The 21021-nt window shown below is 43.6% G+C and overlaps 4 protein-coding genes across 4 annotated transcripts in view; 2 read left to right on the top strand and 2 right to left on the bottom strand.

Moving 5' to 3' along the window:
• LOC126563511 (segmentation protein cap'n'collar) overlaps nucleotides 1–9880 on the top strand; it is a 38847-nt gene extending 28967 nt beyond the window's left edge. Inside the window, exons 6-10 of the mRNA XM_050220156.1 lie at nucleotides 2488–2652; nucleotides 2743–2967; nucleotides 3191–3284; nucleotides 7796–9273; nucleotides 9371–9880. Coding sequence (XP_050076113.1) covers nucleotides 2488–2652; nucleotides 2743–2967; nucleotides 3191–3284; nucleotides 7796–9273; nucleotides 9371–9880 — 2472 coding nt within the window. The remainder of the gene's footprint in view (nucleotides 1–2487; nucleotides 2653–2742; nucleotides 2968–3190; nucleotides 3285–7795; nucleotides 9274–9370) is intronic.
• Nucleotides 1–21021, bottom strand: part of LOC126562767 (GTP-binding protein Di-Ras2-like) — a 177381-nt gene that overhangs the window by 46840 nt on the left and 109520 nt on the right. The gene's annotated exons all lie outside the window — the stretch shown is intronic.
• Nucleotides 15890–18293, bottom strand: LOC126562121 (protein cereblon). Its single transcript, XM_050218544.1, has 5 exons — nucleotides 17940–18293; nucleotides 17536–17858; nucleotides 16525–16888; nucleotides 16195–16413; nucleotides 15890–16120 (listed from the first exon to the last, which is right to left on the bottom strand). The coding sequence occupies exons 1-5, from the start codon at nucleotides 18279–18281 to the stop codon at nucleotides 15890–15892; spliced, it is 1479 nt and encodes a 492-aa protein (XP_050074501.1). The 5' UTR covers nucleotides 18282–18293.
• On the top strand, nucleotides 19481–20539 carry LOC126562817 (dnaJ homolog subfamily C member 8). The gene is made up of 3 exons (XM_050219403.1): nucleotides 19481–19627; nucleotides 19733–20053; nucleotides 20117–20539. Exons 1-3 carry the CDS (start codon nucleotides 19574–19576, stop codon nucleotides 20531–20533), a joined length of 792 nt encoding a protein of 263 aa, XP_050075360.1. The 5' UTR covers nucleotides 19481–19573; the 3' UTR covers nucleotides 20534–20539.

The raw sequence follows: 21021 nt of genomic DNA, 5'->3' as shown, positions 1-21021 counted from the left end.
CAGAACGGATTAGAGTAGAAAAGGATGGCGCCATAAAAGACGGAACGAGATAGAATTCGATCATCACTACCAGCGCACCCTGAAACAACTACTGCAGAAGGGTTTTGCGCGATATGCAAACCACGGACTGCGATTGCGTGCGCTAGAGTCGAAGCCTTCCGCCTTGTGCGACTTATCCTACCGGCAACGCACAGCATTACGAACCTTCGAACCACCACTAGGCAAATAGTGCTGAAGTTTGTGGCTTCTAGGCTGCACGCAAAAAACAAGCAAACATCATACGCATACCACCACTCCGGTGCTGCACGATCATATGTACGCAAAGTATAGATCAAGCAAGCTGTCAGGAAGAGAAAAAAAAAGATTGAGGAAAAGGGAGAGAGAGAATAAGAGACGCAAATCGTTTGCCGTGTTGTGAAGTTGATGCTGAGAGTTTGGCAGGGCTGCGTTAGTTGAATTTAGTGTTGTGTTCTGTTAACACAGTGTTATTGTGGGCGCAAGGTTTAACTTTGGATTTCGTTTTCGGTGGTGCGGTAATCGCTCGGTTTGAAGGAATCATTGCGAACGGCAAACTTACAACATTTCCCCCTTTCATCTTGATACGAGCATGCTAATGGACCCAGCACGTGGACGAAGGTATTTGATCACCTGCAGCGAGTCTCAAAGATTCTTGTAGAGTTCCTGTCGGAACCGCTTATCGTTAACATTGTGCAATTCTATTGACCATTTGTTCCAAAAGGGCGATTTTTTAACGCGTAACTACATTGAATTTCCTGAAGTAAACAACTGCCAAACGCTTGACCTTTCCGCATCCTCTGCGGTCGTCGTGTGAGGATGTTTTGTTGTTGTTGTATTCTTGATTCTGAGTTCCAAATTCTGTACTCACCAAGACCGATCACCATCATCATCAGGTCGTGTCCGGCTTGTTGTATGTACGACCTGTCTTTCAATCTCGATTGTTGAGTGTTTTTTTTTTGTTATTGTGCTCCACCAACTCCCCACCAAAGTGAAGACTTCCTTCTCCATCCTCATCTTTTGTGATCGTTTCGAGTCAGAGCAGCAGAAAAAAAGAAATACTGTACAACAAGAGCAAAAAGACCCGCGATGATTACCTCCAGACATTTTTTTTTGTTCAAATTAAAAACGAAACAAAAAAAATTACCGTCGTGTAAATCATCATACGGTAGACTCGTTGAGCGTGCTTTTACCTTCTTTCGTGGGGTACGTTTGACGTATTTCCCTTAGTGAAAGGGTGTCATATGAGCTTTTGTTTAAGAAAAAAAAATCCAATATTTTACGAGGAAGCATACTAATCATTGACAAACTGTAAACTAACCGTAGGCTATGCATAATTAACAACCACACAAGCAAATGAGTTGATACTAGCCGTCGTATTAGTCGTACAGCTGTTTGGCTAATGAACTGGACCAATGCACGCAATTGGCGCTGGAGGCATGGAAATGATAGAAACTTTAAATACTCTCCTTAAACAAACATGTTATCAATCGTTAGAAGCAAATGATTACACGTGTGTCGAGCGCGTCGTTGTAGTGAGAACAGGAGGGGTAACGCTTGGATAGCAGAAGCCGGGAAAAGCTTAGCAGCAGACAACACTCTTCCTTACTAATGAGTGGCTAATTATAAAGCTGTTGCTCTATTGCAATAATAAGAAGAAAAAAGAAAAGGCAAAAAATAATAAACAGTGGCAGTATCCGCGGGCCCGCCTAAATGCTTCCGATTCATGCGTACACAGAAGTACTTTGCCGGCATCATTCCGCGCTTGCTCGCTATACCCCATAATAAAGCGAGCGTCCACATCAACCTTGCTGCTACTGCTAACCGCTGCGATGGGGTAAAGTGAAGCCCTTAGCCTCCGCCATCCCCATGCTGCGGGGTGGAAAGTGTGCGGAAGATGCATTTGAAGTGGTTGGTTCGTGAGTCGTCGTCGAATTCGATTCCCTATTCGAATTTGGCCTATGGACAGTACCAGTACACCTGAATGCTGTGGAGCCGTTAGGCGGTGCTCCCGTCAACCCCTCCCTAGACAGCATGATGTTTGTGCATGTCGTTTGACATTGTAAATGTGTGACGTGACCTTGATGGTAGCGTAAAATTAGAGAGCAAATGATATACAATTAATTTGTTCTAATGTGACCCGTTCGATTGGGGGAGATGTAGGGAGGGCAGAAGGGTTTCTGGTTAAGAGTCGGTTGGATGGTCAACGGGTGCCGTTTTGTCGGTTATGTGTCGCGACATCATTGCGATATCCCTTAGCTTAACTTGCAATAGTTGTCGGTTTATGTGTTTGTGAACGGGTTTCTTTTGTTTTGTCATATGAGTTATGGAGTTATAGAAACCAAAGTGCTGGACAGTAGCTTTAAGCGTAGTATGTATCCAGCGCATTGACCAAAGACTCGTGTTTCCGCATAGCATTTTGAAAAATTGTCATGATTGTTCTAACGAATTCCTTTCCTCATTTCTTCGCAGTCCCGTGTACCGTTGAGCCGAGCAGTTTCGATGGAACAACGCTGGCAGGATTTGGCCAATCTGCTTAGTTTTCCACCCGGAATGGGAGTAGGAATGGGTGTCGCCGATATGCCACCGTCCCATCCAACGCATGCTCACTACCCATCACACTATCCATCTTACCAGGTTGGTATCAAATCGTTTTTTTTTTTACCGTCACTATTCCGAGGTCTAATGTAACTAACCACTTCAATCGTTTCCTTTCTCTACTTTTAGCCGAGCGGAGCGATTGCTGGCCCACAGCATGGCCAATATCACCACCCGTCGCATGCCGCCGTGCTGCAGAATGCGTCGCTGGCCGATATTTCACCGGCTCAACCGCATTACGGTGCAAACCTGGGCTCGGCCGTCGCCACCAGCATGCATCTCACCAACTCGACGTCCGAGACGGATGCTGGCACGTCCGGGTACAAAATGGATCCTGAGATGATGTACTACTCGGTAAGTTCCCAGGCGGAATGGCGCTAGTTACGTTCGCATTAGCATTACTCACACCGTCCCACAATCATCGCGAATAATAATCATCATTATTAGTAGTAGTCTGCAGGTTTGTAGTCGCAACGACCCATGCGCGCAACATGATTGGCACCGATTCTCGTACATTTCCTCATTTTCAGCGATAAGTAATCGTGAATCCTTTTCTCTCGCCTGGTCCACTTTACAGAACACGTCGTCGGAAATGAACCACACCGATGGCTTTTTGAATTCCATTCTGAACGACGAAGATTTGCAACTGATGGATATCGCCGTCAACGAAGGTAAGTGTGTTTGTGGCTTTTTTTCCAATCCGGGGATAGATGGGTTGATTGGGCGATTATATGCCAGTCGTCCATAATGTATAACATACTCGCCTAATGAAGGTCGCCTATCCGGCTAGTGTGGGCACGGTGGTCGATTGGAAATAAATTTCCCCTTGGCATTGTGACTGACTGCTTGGCCGGTAATCATAAGAATTGATAAAAAGACTTATCGCCGACAGCATTGAGGGAGCGATCAATACATTACTTCAAGATAAATTTGTCGTACTAGCTTGGTGTACACTGGTCAATGAAAACGGGTCTTATCTTATCCGTTCCATTACGTTGCGAAAATCTCTGGATAGAAAAATAGAACTACCACTGACTACGACACATACGTGTTAGCGTTACTTGCGCTTTAACAGCTGGATATGTTCTAAATAATGACACTTCAAAACCGATTTACTTGTGTTGCTTGTCATCTTTGATATCTGTACGTTACCATGCATGTGTTGAATATTGTAAATTCAATGTTTTTCCTTATCGTTAGAAAAAAAAACATGTTTTAATGCTTTAAAAGCAAAGCTTTTTATTTTTTTTATAAACGTCATAATATAGATCACAAAGTTAGAGGAATATATATGTTTTGCAAAAGAGAAACTTTAAACAATTGAATGTTTCATGAACGAGGTCTACAATTTTTTTTTAATTTTCATTATTCAATACTTCAAGAATCGTTGGAATAGAAAAGGTAGTTTGATCTTATCCTTTTTGTACTGCTCCTATGAAAGCACATTTTTATCTTATTAAAGTTCTGCCTCAGAGGTCCTAAGCGGAGTTTCTCCATACTAAAGACTACGGATAAAATTATGTCGAGGAAAGCCAAAAATGACAAACCAAACAAACCAAACCAACCTCTTGAGGTAGTAGTGCCTGCACTTCCTGACTACCATTCATAACTGAAAATCAAAATACCTTCTTCATTAACTTTGAACAACATAAACATTGTTATACTCATTACTATGTCTAAGGTGAAACATTTCATGTTAGAACCTCACGGAATAAGCGACTCTGGTGGCCTGCACATCATCCGTCGAAGATGCTCTCACCAAGATTTAGCAACCTTTTTGGATCATTCGGATAAGAAATTGCCAGAGCAACGAATTACAAACCATTAGAAAGAATTAAAAATATACATAAAAATGTGTTTCTCGGTTATGTCTAATTAGTCGTCTAATTGCCGAATGGAAGAAGCCGTCCTGGCGATATTCCTGAAAGTGTTTCTTTGATGAAGGAAGCGGGCAATATTTAATGCATTGAGGGATCGAAATTAGTTTTATTTTTGTTGTCATCTGAAGTAATACTATCTTTTGTACAAAAGTGACTCAGATGCTTCTTTAAAATGAAGAAAATGTTGATTCATGTTGCTCATTTCGAAGAATACTCCAGTTTGCATTATGATTAAACCGTTGAAACCGTTGAGACTACCAACAAACGGGAACGATACATCTGATAAAAAAGGAAACAAACAAAACTTGACAAATAATAATTTTTACAGTCAAAGCCATTTTTTTCCAATTACAACATTCCAAACTTAGAGACCCCGTGTCCCCTTCTACACAAAAAACGCGCGTTATGGAACCAAGTCAAGAAAAGTACAGGCCAGGCCATTCAAGAACCTGGGGTAGAACGAATCGAAAATAGAACAAAATATCTAGCGCGTGATGTTGCGTAGCATAATTAAACATACCATCATACATCGAACCAATGAGGGCAGCCTGTAGTGGCCAGCCGTGTATTTCGTACTGTAGATGAAAAATGAAAGACAAACGAAAGTTCAAGTCATGTTTCGGGACTCCTCTGCCGCTTTTCTGTTCTCCCTGGACACATCCCGCGAATCGTTCCATGGGCACTATGTGTGAAAACGAAAGAACTAATTTTTATTCGGCTTCGGCTGTTCCCATCACCACGCGTCAGCGTAATCGTCGTCGCCGTGATGGTTGTGTGTAGGTTACGGCCATTGGTGCCATGGTGCGGGCACGTCCCTTCGGTTTCATTCGCCGACAGGACTTGAAAACTGCCATCTCATTCGGGGCCGGTTTTTTTTTTTTTGTTTAAAGAAATAGAACCATCCGGTACCAGCCAGGATACTACGGAATCGCTTTCCTGCTGCGGTTGGTGTAAGTACCAGCGCGATGAAAAGCGGTAGACAATTTTTAATAGGCTTAAGAAAGTAATCTAGAGTTAAAAAAAGGAAACCATCTCCATCCTGTCCCACATCTTGGCGCACATGGTGTATATCTTTATTTCTTCTGCACCCTTGTTTCTTTTTGGATCAAAAATGTAATGATCGTTTTTTTTTGCTTTCTTTCTGCCTTTTAATTCCTATTTCGGGGGAAAATGGCGCTTAAGAATGATTTAGAATAATTTAATAACAAAAGTTTGGGTGCTAACGCGAGATCATTAATATTTATCCCAGGCGGAAATGCGCGTCACGCGTTTGATGACAGGGATAGTGTACAAGAAAGGGAAAACGGAAATATTTTAGCACTCCCCTTTACTACTGCGACTTTGAACTCAGCATAACGCGTCATTTCGTTTGGTGCTACGTGCGCGCTGTACAGTGCCGTAGACGCAGCGAAAATATACACCAAAGTCTGCCCTTTTTAACCACCACGCATCCACCCCCACAGAAGCATGGTACGTTGAGGTATGTGTGTGTGTGTGTGTGTGTGTGTGTAGGTGTGCGTTTCGTGTGTTCAAAGATAAGATAATGATAAGACTCTACCCGCTACTAAGCGTTGCTGGCTGCTACAGCACACCCTGTGCGTTCTGGAACAACGATGATATCGTCGTTTCTATCAAACAAAATAGGCTCGATCAGTAAAAGAATGGGTGTAGAGAAATTGTGGATGAAAGGAAAACTGGCAAAACAGTTCGCTAATGTCCGTTGGCCCGAGTGTGTGCATGTATGTGTGCGCGTGTGTACGATTGTGGTGTGTTGATTGTAAGGGCACGTGTAGCGCGCGCTTTCCGGTGCGCATATGGTGGACTGTTGCACTGTTCCGCCCGTGGTGTACTGTTGCGCCATCTATGTGTGAAATTTATTAGTAGTGAAGGTGTTCGAAGTAGATCGATGGTGGTGCGAATGGCTGGAAACCGCATTGATGTAATTGTATTAACATTTAAATGAATCGAGGGAATAGCAGGATATGATTCACCCTTGTGTTCGTATGAATCTTTGTATTCAGTGTCAGTGACATACACACCTTTGTGACGAAGATTTCGGCTACCGTATTTCGTCCGGCACGTTTTATGCAAACTAACCTTCAGCGATCAGCAACAAAACGAGTGGTGAAACAAGCAAGCCGAAAAAAAAACTAGCACAAAATAGCCGTGGCTGGGTGTACGCATCAGTGAATGACTCAGCGATTGTGTGGTAACGTTGCCGGTTTGTTTCACGATAGTAGCCTGCATTAGCTGGCAGCTAGAGCATGGCGCGATATCGCGTTACGTTCGCGACACGATAGATATGAATTGGCCGTGCTCATTCTTGTCAGAGTGTAGGAAGTCCCCCTTCGGACAGCCAGTATTTGTGTGTGTGTGTGTGTATGTGTTTATGTGTAACGGTGATGTGAAGGAAACAGAACGAACACAGATAATCTTCACCTTCCTCTCTTTGTCTGACGTGCAATTTCTTATCAGAACGCGACCCAACCAAAAAAAAAAAACACAAAAAAGGAGTGGATAGCGAAAACCGTATTAGCCAAAAATACCGACCTACCAGAGGCACGGTGAAACGGTGAAATTTTATCCCCCAAAACCGACTCTTTACACCCCATGTGCAAGTCATTATTATTTACTACTCAGCATTATTACCTTTGGGCAGCATAGGCAGTAGTAACATCGATCAGCCGGCATTTGCTGACCTCTGTGTTACGGTAGCACAGTGTCATCGGACAAAATACTCCTCAGCCCAGTTTGATCGGTTTAGTTACCTGGTTTTTGTTTGTAAACTTTGATGTGTTAAACTACGCCACTTGACGACCACTCACTCGCGTGCTTGCTGATGTTTGCACCGGGATACACGGTGAATCGTCGTGTTTAGATAGTGAGCAGATACTGTTTGAGGCATCCGTTTATCGCCACAGCTTAAACCATGCTGTCACCGTACGCATTTCTGGGTAAATAAATGACAAATAGGTGTTAGTATTGGATTAGGTGCTTTCGATCTACAGCTACTACAATCATTCGGCGCGAGTTACTCACGAAACTCACTCACTCACTTTGGGGAGGGTCTTCTTCATCTTAGCTTAACGACCTTCTAAGGTCACTCCGGCCCTCTATTGGCTTACTAGACTTGCTGATACTACGTAGTTGGATAGTCAGTCCTCACTACGGGGGACGGGGGACCGGATGGGATTTAAACTCCGTAGGCACCTCACTATCGAGCGACAGCAGCGGGTGCTTTAAATGAATTAGATGACCTAAACGCCGGTTCTAATTCTATGTCTGTTGTCTTTCTCCCTTAGGTATGTACACCATGCGAATGCTGGAACACAATGGAACGGCCGGAAACAATGCTTCAGGCGGAATGTTGGGCATGTCGACTGGAGCGCCGAATTTGGTGAACCACGGTGCACATCCGCATCATCCGCATCTTTCGCTTATGTCGTCGGCCAGCGGCAGTGGAGCCGTTGGCGGTAATCTACAAAATGCCATGAATGTCAGCGCCCTAGTCAATGGATCGTCCTCGTCGTCTGCAGCGTCCGGCGCATCGTCGGGTGTCGCGGGTAGTGTTGGCGCTAGCAGTGGTGCAGGACCACTGGCCGGATCCGGTACGCCAGGCGATCGGCTCGATGCGTCCAGCGACAGTGCCGTTAGCTCGATGGGATCCGAACGTGTCCCATCGCTGTCGGACGGCGAGTGGGGCGATGGTGGCAGCGACAGTGCGCAAGAATACCACAACGGCAAGTATGGTGGACCGTACGATTACAGCTACAACCAAACGAACGGAGGTGGCCCACCGAGCCGGATGGGTGAGCACGGTGCACGGCAGGCACCGCCCGTCGCACAGAAGAAACATCACATGTTTGCGAAGCGTTACTTCCAGGAGCAAAATACAACCAGCGTACCTTCGATTCATCCCTCACCGAATGGCAGTGTGGCCGGCGCGAACGCAGGTCCTGCAACGGGGCTAGATGGGGGCGCGACCGGGGGTGCTGCTGGCGGAGGTGGTGGTAATGGCGGTGGTGCAGCGGCGGGAGTTTTGTTGCCAACGGCGATTAAGTACGAGTATGACTACATGAACGTGGTGGGACCTGCGACAACGATCGGAGGTCCGCTAGATGGTGCAGCAAAACCGGAAGATCATCAGACGCATCTGCAACAGCACCATCACAATGGAAGTCATCACGATTCCACGTCGGCGGCCGCTGCAGCAGCCGCACTAACTGACATGAAGTATCCGTACGGAATTGATTTCCCACGTAGCCACCATTCGTCCGCGTTGGGTGGCCGTACACTGCAGCCACAGGATATGATACACCACAACCACACGTACACGCTACCGTTTGCCACGCCAAACGCGGCCAATGCTCATCAGGGCACTAAGCCACAAACACGGGACAAATCTCGATCCCTGCACGGTCGGAAGGCGGAAGAGGAACATTTGACGCGCGATGAAAAGCGTGCCAGAGCGCTGCAAATTCCGATCCCGGTCCACGACATCATCAATCTGCCGATGGACGAATTTAACGAGCGGCTGTCAAAGTACGACCTCAGCGAAACGCAACTTTCCCTCATCCGGGACATCCGAAGGAGGGGTAAGAACAAGGTGGCGGCCCAAAACTGTCGCAAGCGCAAGCTCGATCAGATTGTCTCGCTAGCGGACGAGGTGAAGGACATGAAGATGCGCAAGGAGCGTCTGATGCGCGACCGGGAGATGGTACTATCGGAGCACAAGAAGATACGGGACAAATTTTCCGTACTTTATCGGCACGTTTTTCAGGTAAGTGGTGGCAATGGCTGTCAGTTTGCTGCGAAACTCGCGTAGGGCAAAGATCAAAGACAAAGATAATTTATTGTATCATGTTTGTTCTTTTCAGAATCTTCGTGATGCCGATGGAAATCCTTACTCGCAAGAGCACTACAGCCTGCAGCAGAGTGCGGACGGAGCGGTGGTACTAGTGCCGCGCAATTCCGAAAGATCGGCCGGTGGTTCCAACCACCTAAACTCGAATGGAACATCCAATGGGGTGCATCATTCGTTACACCATTCGCTAACTGGTGGCCATCACGGACACCATCACGGTCCTCATCACCATCATCATCCTTCTCTGCAGCAACATCTGCAACATCACGGTCTACTCGGAGGTTCGTCTTCGATGGTCGGAGGTGGAGTTACGAACGGTGGAACCGGTTCGCTCGCAATGAACGGAACCATTTCGGCGAGCAGCAGTAACAGCCACAGTAACGGTGTCAACGGCAACAGCAATAATGGTAGTAATGGCGGCGGTGCCAGTGGCAATGGCAGTGTCGCGGGTAATGGCAGTATGAATGGTACAGCCTCCGCAACGGCGGCAGCCGTGGTGCATCAGCGCTCAGCGAAGGAGTAGTGTTTCCTTCAATTCAGTTGGGTTGATTGCTTGCTTCTGCCGTCCTAATGGACAAAAGAAATGGTGGAAAATGTGAAGTCCTGCTAGAAAGGAAATCGTGGAGACAAACATATATGTCTAGCGTGGAAACCCATTTTCGAGCCACATGGCGATTTGGCTTCGCGACCGTAACAACAACGGTTTTAAGCGCGATATGTCAAACGTCCATAGTTAATGCTTTTTCGATGCAGGATAGATGAGTTGTGGCTTCTGTTTTAAAGGAAGAGGGAGTGGCATTTAATCATTGAGCGATGCTCAAAAGCTTCATGCTTATTGTGTTAAAAACATGGTTCAACTCCACACAAACGGCTCTTTTAAATGCAACGAGTATTGTGCGTGCTTTTGACTGCCACGTGCTTTTTTTTTTACTTCTGTGTGTTCAGCTTTTTCATCGTGATGGAAACAAGAAAATCCTCTAGTAGGTGGTAAGGATTATGTATACTTGTCAAATTGCAAATGATCCTTACACACACATACATACATACACACACGGGGAAAGGAGTTTTTTTTCGGTTTCAATAACGATTTTTTTATGTAATAATTCAAACACAAAACAACTCTTGATATCGTGTAAATACTTTTAGTACAGATGGTGCTATCGATAGTGTACTAAAAACTGTAATGTACAATGATGAGTACAGGTGATGATCTAGAAGGCCGACCTTTTTTACGACTCAACGCAACGTTGTGTTGTGTACCTTCCCTGCATGGTTAAATTGCTGTGAATGTTTTGCAAAACTTAAACAAAACTACACATAAAGAGCTGTACCAATCGACGCAACAAGTCTCTCAATATCCTGTCAATCTATTTCTCTTCGCGTTATTAATGTTATTAACAGAGTTATCTCTAGTTATGCTTTTCAACTTGTACATACATTCCTCCCCGCACTGAACCGTTGAATGGTTGTTTTCTTTTCTTTTTTTCTTCACTTCCAAACTTAAGTTGGTTGAGTGATTGATCTGTAAATGCATACAGATCAATTGTTGACTTTTGTTGAGTATTGTAGACTGTTGGTACGGTATTGGTCGGCGCAACAACAAGGCACGTATGCTCTTGGGTAGCAAAGATATGTCGTAGAATGTGAGTAGACTTCAGAAAAAAAGCACGAATTCTACTAAATTCGAGGATTAGACTGAGTGAAATGTATGGTATGGATCTAAAAACAAATCAAAACCTAAATTGAGTAGTGGGCGCTACTGATGGCGTGTGATGGTAATATGTGCAAGGGGCAGGCAATTGCCGATCAAGCTAAAAAAAAGCAAACGTGTATGAGTGTGCACATTGTTGTAAGCACTGTGTGTTGCTGTATTGTGTGCAATGTGCCGCTGTGTGCACTATTCTATTCTAAGGACATGCTTTCCTTACTATTGCTGCTACTACTACTACTACTAACTGCTGTTGCCACACTGCTGCGACTACTACTGTTTATGATGCTGTTGCTGAATCGTACCGAACAGATGTGATGGATAAAAGTCTTGTTTTTTTACTATTATTATTATTATTATTATTACTACTTTTGCTAGTGTTAGTTTTAAACATTGTGTAAATATAAAGATATGTAAACATTAACGTAGAGGGTGCAGTAAGTGAACATAAACTTAGCTTTCCATATTTGTAGTAATATAATAAGGCAGAATGCAATGCAATGCACATATGCAAACTGGAAAGGTGAAAACATAAGATAAGCAAAACAACAAATTACAATGAATGGATGCAAATGTAAAATAATAATAAAAAAACAACAAAATAAGAGTTGCAAATAGTTGCAAAGGAGTGCGACAAATTGCGATTTACTAAAATGGCGGGGGTTATTATTTTAGTGGAGCTTTAATAAGTAAGAAATTGTACACAAATAGTGGGTCAAATAGAGGGTGTAGAAGCAGCATAGGACAGCATACATGTATAAAGATGATAAACGCACTTAGCAGCAGTGCTGTTTGCGCAGTGCTTGGTTCATTTCGCAGTAAGCGGTTTCACTTAGGCGGGATTACTGTAGCAGAATAGCATTTTTTTCTCCCTCTGTCTCTCAGCAATGCATTAACGTAATTTATTTATTTTGTCAAACGCTCTGTTGTTTTCTTTTTTTGTCTTTTCCATGCAAAATACAGATCACACGCTTAGCTCATTTACAACAGGTTGAACGCGTTCAAAGCGTGTCCCAAGCATATATAGCTATATAAGCATAGATATCGAAAGCTCCATCAGAGAGAGAGAGAGAGAGAGTGACAAAGGCATCCACCTTTTGTGCATGGAGGTTTATACATTTTGGTGTAAAATATACCAAATATCAATGCTGACGCAAGCTTATGGTGCCTGAGGTTTGGGCAACTACACAACTATTCGGATGATACCACAACATTGCTGGAGCAATGCGGTAATTTTGTTTTTTGTTTTATTGTTTCATATTAGGCTTTGGTTGTTCTTGTAAGCTTTGGATTGTGGTAAAACAAACAAACTACCTATAGTAAGTGCGAAGAAATCAAATTATCTAACTTTGTTGTGTACATAAGCAAACTGATAATAAAACAAATACAAAACTCAAATCGAAACCGTTTATTGCTTATTATGCCGTTAAGCCATTAAGATTCCGAGAAAGTATGTAACACTCGATGTAAGAATGTACCCATATTGAATATTAGTAACGTTTTGGATATCGTTCGGACCCCTTGAAGCAAGACAGGTTGAGAGAGGGATGAGTAACGGCGGGTTGAGACCTCTCGCAGCTGTAGAAAATAGAATACGAGTTCGTTACTCATTCCTAACTAGCTACGTCCAGTTATATGTGATGCAGCTAGAATTGGTTTCTTTTCTTCATTAATCTGCTTCTACAATTTCTGAAAACCCATGTCGAAGTTGCTGACTGGGTTATTTTCCGTAGATGCCTATCATATCTCCTTTTAACTCCCTGGGCGTTAATCTAACCCGCCACGAGACTCGCATGATATGCTTGGAATCTCGAGCGAGCGAAGATTGGTACGCAATTTCAATAGAGAGAAGAGTGGCTTTGAAAGCTCATGATGTTGTCCAAGAAGCTCATATCATAGCTTCGAACGGTTTTGACGGCTTCGGGTCTGTATATGATAATCTATGCACCCTACATAATCGAGACAGATTCTTCATCATTAGACAAGATGGAAGAGTAAAAAGGCATGTTCTAAAGATGCCCTGCTCACATCATGCATGGTCCAGCCTCTCAGCAATGTCATAAAAATAAACCTGAGGAATCTTGCAAATTACAACACTACAGCAACGATAGTGGTAGAATCATGCATCTAGCAGTTGCAATCAATATTATCGCTGCAATTGTCGACAGGCCCAATCACTATTTGGTTGATTTAGCGATGCGTTGGTGTAAAATACTGAATACTACTAATAATATTAATATATCGAACACGGTAAAAAGATCTATAAATAAGTAGCATTTTACCGGGAAAGCAAATTACCCTCAGATCAACATCAAGGGATTTATCTTTGTAATAAGGATAGCAATCTAAAGTCAGTTACCAGCCCTATGTCCTTCTCGCAATGTACTCAGTATTTTGTGGAATTTTCAAAAGGTAGAGAACAGATCATCAAAAACAATAAGGCAACTGATAGTAAATGGTAGATTGGTCATATATCGAGCTGATCATACCATAGATCCGATCGAACTATGGAACAGCATGCAGCGGATTTCCTGGATTGAGCGTCTCTATGCACGAGATGCAGTGCACGCGATGAGTGTCGAACATGTTGGGGTGGACTCTCCTGTTTGCTGTTTAACACCGCTCTGGAAGGTGTAATGTGAAGCGCGGGATTCGACATCGCGGGGCACTATTTTCACCCGATCTCTCCAATTTCTAAGCTTCGTGGATAACATTTACATCATCGCCGGAGATGTCCATCTGCGGCGGTGTGCGAGACCTATACCCGCCTGAAACACGAATTTCATAGGATTTGATTGTGAGGATAAATCCGACCAAGAAATCCATGATAGAGAACGAATAGGCAGCAGAGAATCGGTTGATGATAACAATATCGTGGTGGTAGATCCGTTCAACCACCTTAGAATGATCGTAACTTCAGAACTAAATCAGAATTCAGGAAAATTTTATTTATTACGGACTCCATAAACTCTTGCAGTTAAATCGTAATTCACATTGATATGAAACATTTGATCAAAGTATACATTGGCAATCACATGTACAAAAAAACGGAAATGAAAATAGAACGTGCTTAACGGCTAAACTCTCGGCTTAACGACCTTCTAAGGTCACGGCAGGCCATCGAATGGCTTACTGGACTTGCTTACCACTCAGCTCCTCATTACAGGGGGACGGTCCGGATGGAATTTGTACCCCTGTCCTGCCGTTTGAAGAGACCACCTACAGTCTGGAGTGGCTGCCCCTATAGTCTGGTGTTGTAATATCTAATAACTGGAATCGAGAAGACTTCAGCACGAACTACATGACATACTGTGATACGTCTGGTAGTACTCTTCGGGTAGGAGATCTTACTACGGAGGACACCAATAATTTTTCGAATGGCGGGTGCTAAGGACTGTTCAGCGGTTCAGATATCCTGACGATAGTCTATGCCGAAAGGATACGATGGCTGGGGCACGTGATGAGGTTGCCGGACTAATCTCGGAGATCGGATGCAGCCGCAGACGGAGAAATGCAACCCTAGACTGAATTTCCTGGAAACGACCATACTATATCCAGAGGAAACTCCTCCTGGAAGGCAATGCAGGAATTGAAAAGAATTTTTAGATTAGATTAAACACTTTCCAAACAACCGAGCACACCCGGGATATGGTGCCCTTTCACGACTCAGAGAAGGAAATGTCTCCCAGCAAAGATGAAAGGAGACTCTTTTTTTTTATTCATAAAGGACGACCAGGCCGTATTGCTGAAAGGAGTCTCTTACTTTTAAGTAAATTGTAAGCAATACGGCCTGGCCGTCCCTTATGAATAAAAAAAATCCCTTTCCAAAAATGACAATATTCTCTATTGTACAGCATAGAGAGAAAGATCATCAGAAGGAATATAAAAGGATAATTAAGGAGAAGTAAATGATGTGTAGTAGCTATACGTACTTACCATAAGCGCGCCATAAGTGCTTACGTATACGTATTAGACTAGCCTTGCTCCGGTGGAATGACCATATCTAGCTCGTAACCTAGTTTTGTGCCGTTCACATGGAAATAAGAAAACGGGGGGCCTCAAATAGAAATGGAGTGATGGTGTTGATGCGTCCTCCAGAACGACCAAGATATTGCATTGGCGGACGATAGTGCTAGATCATGAGCAGTACCGAGGACATCTACAGCAGGGCAATACTACGAAGTAATGCTTAAGTTTTTAAGTGTTTCAGATAATCGTCCTGTTACTAGTTGTGAACAAACTCTCATACGTGTACTAATAGGCAAACATATATTTCTCAGTAGATAAAACAGTATTCACAATTTCACAATTATAGTTTATGTCGATAGATACGGTTCTCATGGTTCTCATCTTTGATGTTCAGACCAGCTTAACACATAGATTGCCATTTACTTCTCTTCCAATGAGAATATTTATGTAAGGACAGTTAGATACATATAATTTGACAAAGTTTCGATTCATTTAATGAGTCTTGGTTGATAATGTTTTGCTGTTGTCATTTCTCAAGTTACGAGTATTAGCGAACTGTCCGATGTTATTTTAAATTTATTCCAAAGACAGTAACAACCTAGATTAAACATTAAACTGACTGAATCTCTCTCAACTATTGACAAAACTAAAAATCATATCTGTTTAAGCATTGCAAAACGAGCCAACAAACCGAGCAAACGAACTCAATCCTCTTCATCTTCCCAAACCCGATGTTTCATCATTCTAGGTGTTAAATAAAAAATAAAAAGATGATACAGTAAAAAGTACCAAAATCGCAAAAACAAACGCACTCCTAACCAATACCGATTTCGCTAGCAACCGTTGTGAGGTATCTCAATAAACCTCCTCGTCCGTGTCAAACTCGGACAGTTCTTCGTACTCTAACTGCTCGTCGCTCGCCGGTGTTCGGGCGGTAAGATCCAATTCGTCTTCAGTCTTCTGCAGATCTCCGTGCGATTTAACGGTAATGTTTGATCCGCTCAATCCGTAGAAACTTTTCGGTAATACGTTCTTCTTCTCTGCCACAAATTTCCAACCAAGGTGCTGCCGACAATTTGCACATACCTGTGGGCAAAGAGAAATGGCACTGTTACAAGTGTCTGGTTCTGAATCCGATGCATTTTTAACCTTTTACTTACAATAATTTGCCAAGAGTAGCCTGGGAACCAGCTGTAGTTCGTTGATGGCCGATCAACGGGAAGAGTAGAATTTTCCTTCGTCTTGTGGACGGTCAGTGTGTCATGTACGTAGCCGGCTGGGTTGCAGTAGCTTGTTTGTACACCCTGCTTCGACATGGCAAACATATCGTCATAGTTTGCGATTTCACTCTCGCATCGTTTACAAATGAAGTACCACATCTGTAAGTTAGAAGAAACGAATACCCAAGACACATCCATCATTTAGCGTTCCTATTTATGAGCAAACCTTCCCTCGGATATGTTCGCGCCGCCTGCGTGCTGAACACTTACATGGTCAAGCGCTTTATTGATGATCAGCATGCGACGCCACACGGAATCGGTACAAAATATCATCTTCCGGTATTCTTCCGTCAGCGGAATATTTCGTGCCAACCAGAACGACAACTTCACCTGATCAGTGTGGACGCTGGTAATGTTGAGTGACGAAAGGAACCGCTCCACCTTTGCTATCACTTCCTTCATATCGTACTGATCGTACACAAATGGTGGCCAAGCCGTCGTTTGCGCTAGCATACGCTTAAAGCTCGTCAATCGATCCTTCCGATTGGTGTATGCGTATCGTAACATGGCATTTGAGCAACAGTTGATCAGCGGATCAGGCAGTACGACTTCGGGAAGAATTTTTACATCAGCCCTGTAAGCAAAAACAAAGCGAACTTTTAAACAGAGCTCCATAGCAACCGTCCATAGCAACACTGTGAGCTAGAGATGGGACAAAATAGCAAAAAAAAACTTAAATGGTTCCGGACGATTCCACAAAACATCGGACTTTTCTATGTAATAAAAATATACCCAATCATTTAAAGTATTAGTCAACCGAGTATGCTCGGCAAAATCCAAGGAGGAAATGTTTAGTGAAATTTGTAATTAATCAACACATGCGATGTTGACCATACGGCAAAGAGCCGTTAAATTAATAGACAACAAAATTTCAAGTATTGTTTTTAACAATCAACCCATGATTTACCAAATAAAATTATCGCTCCGATTATCAAAGGTATACAGAGCGAAACGCAGCGAAAACGAAGACAAACATCATCACATAAAAATGTGGTGCAGGTGGTGGTGTAAATTTCCAATTTATCTCTTGTTCAGCGCTCCTGTTCCGAACGGTTCTAACGGTTCCGTATCGTTCCAAAGATTCCAACGATTTCAGACGGTTCCAAAGATCCCGGACGATTTCATTGAAATCGAAACTGGAATCACACGTCCCGAAACCAGATCGGAACCGTGGGTACGTTCCAGAGAGCCCATCACTACTGTGAACAAAAATATGCTTACTTTCGCTCCGATTGACGAACAATATAGAACCGTTGCTGGGCAACCGTTTTTAGGAGTGCCGACAGACCCTCCGCACCTCGCTCGTACACCTGGCATGTAACGCCGTAGACGCGTCCACCGTCATTACACTGGTTCTGAAATACCAGCCCAAGTTTGCATCCATCGGAGGGATCCTCTCCTCTGTAGGGGTTGTAATCGTTTAGCATGAGTGGAACAATTTCGCCCGGATATACAATCGAGTGATGGCTGTATATTAGCAGACGGTATGTTTTGCCCGGTTCCAAGTAATCCACTCCTTCAACCCGTTCCATTCGGCCAAGGTACTGTGTTTGGAAAATACAAAATTCATCAATGTTGAGGAAGCTCCAGCCCAACACCTGCGTTCCACCAATGTCGCTACTCACCGCATGTTCGGTAGGAAGTTCTATATTGTAGATTTCCGTCGCAGCAGATTCCCGTTCACGAATGTAGTCTTCAAACAGTCGCGCTGCCTCGTCCTCTGGCAGTCGCTCCATATTATTTGCTCCAAATTCGCCCTGTTCATCGCGCTCCTCCACCTCATTGTTATTATCTTCCATGTCGCTGAAGCTGCTACTGCTACTGCTGCGACTGCTTTCGTCCGTATCAATCGTACGCTGCGTTATGCGCATCAGACGATTTCTTCTGCTGGCTATGTCCCTTTCATTACTGCCACTGGGGGTCGGGCCACTGCCACTCTGCTGCGGATTGGATGAGTTAGTGTCCATTCTTTCATCCGAACCCCGCGACGGGTTACGAGCGCACACTACTGGAAGGAAAACTCTGGGGCACAATACACAATTTCGACGAACGACGACGAACGAACGAAGAGACACCAGGCACAGTAATATAACTGATGGAATTTGTCTTCCTTTTCGACGAATGTGTTATGTTGCACTTTTTTCCTCTTTGTCGAAACAAAACCAACTGCTCTGGATGGTAGTAAATGTTTGCGCTGTTGCACCAACGAAAAGAACACACAACACACCAACACACTTGCAGCGCTTGTGACAGCACATCATTTCATTTCGGTCATCAACTGTGACGGTTGTTGGATATGTACAGCAGCTCCCCGATATACGCCGTACACCCGATACGCCCGATAAAGGGTCAATGTACCAGATTTCGGCAGGCTAATATAGCCGTTCAGCAAAACATCGAAAACTCTTATTAATATAATATCACTTATTTTGATGAAAAGTGATAATACATTGATTGCTAAACTATCGAAGAATGTTTCAATGCACTCAAGGTTAAGGGTTTCAAACCATTGTTTTTGTAAATACTCATTAAACTGCAAGCATTTCTTTTGCTCCTTTTCTTCGGTATTTATTTATTTTTACATTTGATTATTACGGTCCAGTGCCGTAATGTCAGGCTTTTACGGTCCAGTGCCGTATTGTCAGGCTTTTCTTCGGTAGAATGTTCTTATTTTGTGCATTGGGCATACACTTTTTAAAACACGTTAAAAGGTTTAATTAGTTAGAAATTCTGTAGGATTGACCTTTTACATTGTTTCGCCAGACAAAGTGAAAAATAAATGATTTATCGGGGGTTTCGAACTTAAATGAACTTTGAATAAGATCCATTTTATCGATTAGGAGCATCGCAATTTAAGTTTTTATCGTGTTTCGGTACATATCAGTATAAATGAGCCCAAAATTCGTTATTGGGAGAATATAAAATGGTCTTTATCTGAAGAAGTAGTCAAATGATTATTTGCCGGTCGAGTGAACCTGCCGAAAACTGGTGCACTGCCGAAAACTAGTACCCTATTTGAACAAATCAATATCTCGGTGCACTTGACCACTGCATCCTGAGCAACCCTGTAACGCTTTGACATGTCGTCAATCAAACCGTCCGATTTGCTAGACCACCGCCTAAGGAAAACAGATGAAAAAATCAACAGCAAGCTACGGCTAGTCAAAACACGGGACGAAATAAACAAAAACGCTCTGTTCTCAGGATAAATCAAACGAATTCCGCATCCAGTGTCGATTGCAGCTATACTCCTAGAAATATGGCGCAAGGCGGTGGACATGAGGAGCAAACATTCAACGAGTTTTACACTGAGGTAAGCTGCTAGCTGTGGTGCAATGGTGCGATATCCGGGAACCCTAAAATAACCCCCTCCCATTGCGGATGGGACTACACTTTTGCCGCTTGTCCTCCTATATAGGTGAAGGAAATAGAGAAGCGCGATTCCGTGCTTACATCCAAACAGCAGATTGATCGATTACTGCGCCCGGGCGCAACTTATTTCAACCTAAACCCGTTCGAGGTGCTACAGCTCGATTGTGACACACCGTTGGAGCAGATCAAGAAAAAATATCGCAGCCTCTCGATACTGGTACATCCGGACAAGAACCCGGACAATCTGGAGCGCGCTCAGCAGGCTTTCGAAATAATCAGCAAAGCATACAAAACGCTCGAGAACGAAACAACCCGTAAAAAGTGTCTGGAAGTTTACGAAGAGGCAAAGGATCGTACCGATATGATGGTAAGCTAAAACACTAAATAATTTCGGTGGCACCACTAACTCCCTCCACATGCTTTGTTTCAGATTGCGGAAAAGAAGAAAAAACTGAAGAAGGAAGGCAAGTATGACGGTGTGCCGGAGGATGAGCCCGCCAAGTACAAACATGCCATCTACGTAATGGTGATGAAGCTTTTTGCCGACATCGAGAGACGCCGGCAGCAGCTGGAAGTGCGCGATATGGAAGAGCGCAAACGTAAACGGGAGGCTGAAATCGAGGAAGAAGAGCAGCGCGATTTGCAGAAAGAATGGCAAAAGAATTTTGAAGAATCCCGCCAAAATCGTGTAAACAGCTGGCACACCTTCCAGGCCGGTTCGTCGACGTCGTCCGGCGCGACGTCGTCATCTGCCGCCACCACTGCGACAACGGTCAAGAGCAAAAAATCGAAAAAAGCCAAGTACACCTCGTTCAACCCACCAAAAATTAAACCCGAGACACGATAGAGTTGAGCGGGGAGTGCACAAGAAAACAGCTCGAATCGTCCGTTGCTGCGTGCGTTGCTGATGCCCGACACTCATGGAATATAGTTTAAGTACTACCTTTTCTTCGCAGAATCATTCACTTCACGTCTGTTTGTCACGATCCTTGGAACGGAACTGTCTAGTAAAGACAGACAACATCAAAAGCTCCTTCAAACGTTCTGGTGGGTGGTAGTGTACAATTTTTACAGATTTGTAAGCAACAGTTGTTTTAAGTTTCAATTCGATGATAGATAAAAGCATCTGCAGGATCGTACTGTAACCCCATCCCACTAAATAGGTTATGCAAACGTTGTGAAGCGGCAGAGAAGCGAACAAAGGTTTGTTTGCTAAAAAAAAAGAAAAAAAAAACAATATAGCTTTTGCGACAGAATAAAACGTACATGTATCTTGACTATCATCATTGCGTAAATTAATCTCATCCATCAGTGGAAATGGAACGGTATCTGTTA

Source organism: Anopheles maculipalpis, chromosome 3RL (assembly GCF_943734695.1).
Source record: "Anopheles maculipalpis chromosome 3RL, idAnoMacuDA_375_x, whole genome shotgun sequence".
Taxonomy (NCBI): domain Eukaryota; kingdom Metazoa; phylum Arthropoda; class Insecta; order Diptera; family Culicidae; genus Anopheles; species Anopheles maculipalpis.
Note: the sequence above shows the minus strand (reverse complement) of the source record. Positions and strands in the feature narration are given on the sequence as shown.

Coding starts and splice junctions, on each gene's coding strand:
- LOC126562121 (XM_050218544.1), bottom strand. CDS start 18,281: ATGGACACTAACTCATCCAATCCGCAGCAGAGTGGCAGTGGCCCGACC. Junction 16,414..16,524: donor TCAATAAAGCGCTTGACCAT/GTAAGTGTTCAG, acceptor TCTAACTTACAG/ATGTGGTACTTCATTTGTAA. Junction 16,121..16,194: donor GCTACTCTTGGCAAATTATT/GTAAGTAAAAGG, acceptor CTTTGCCCACAG/GTATGTGCAAATTGTCGGCA.
- LOC126562817 (XM_050219403.1), top strand. CDS start 19,574: ATGGCGCAAGGCGGTGGACATGAGGAGCAAACATTCAACGAGTTTTAC. Junction 19,628..19,732: donor TCAACGAGTTTTACACTGAG/GTAAGCTGCTAG, acceptor CCTCCTATATAG/GTGAAGGAAATAGAGAAGCG. Junction 20,054..20,116: donor AGGATCGTACCGATATGATG/GTAAGCTAAAAC, acceptor GCTTTGTTTCAG/ATTGCGGAAAAGAAGAAAAA.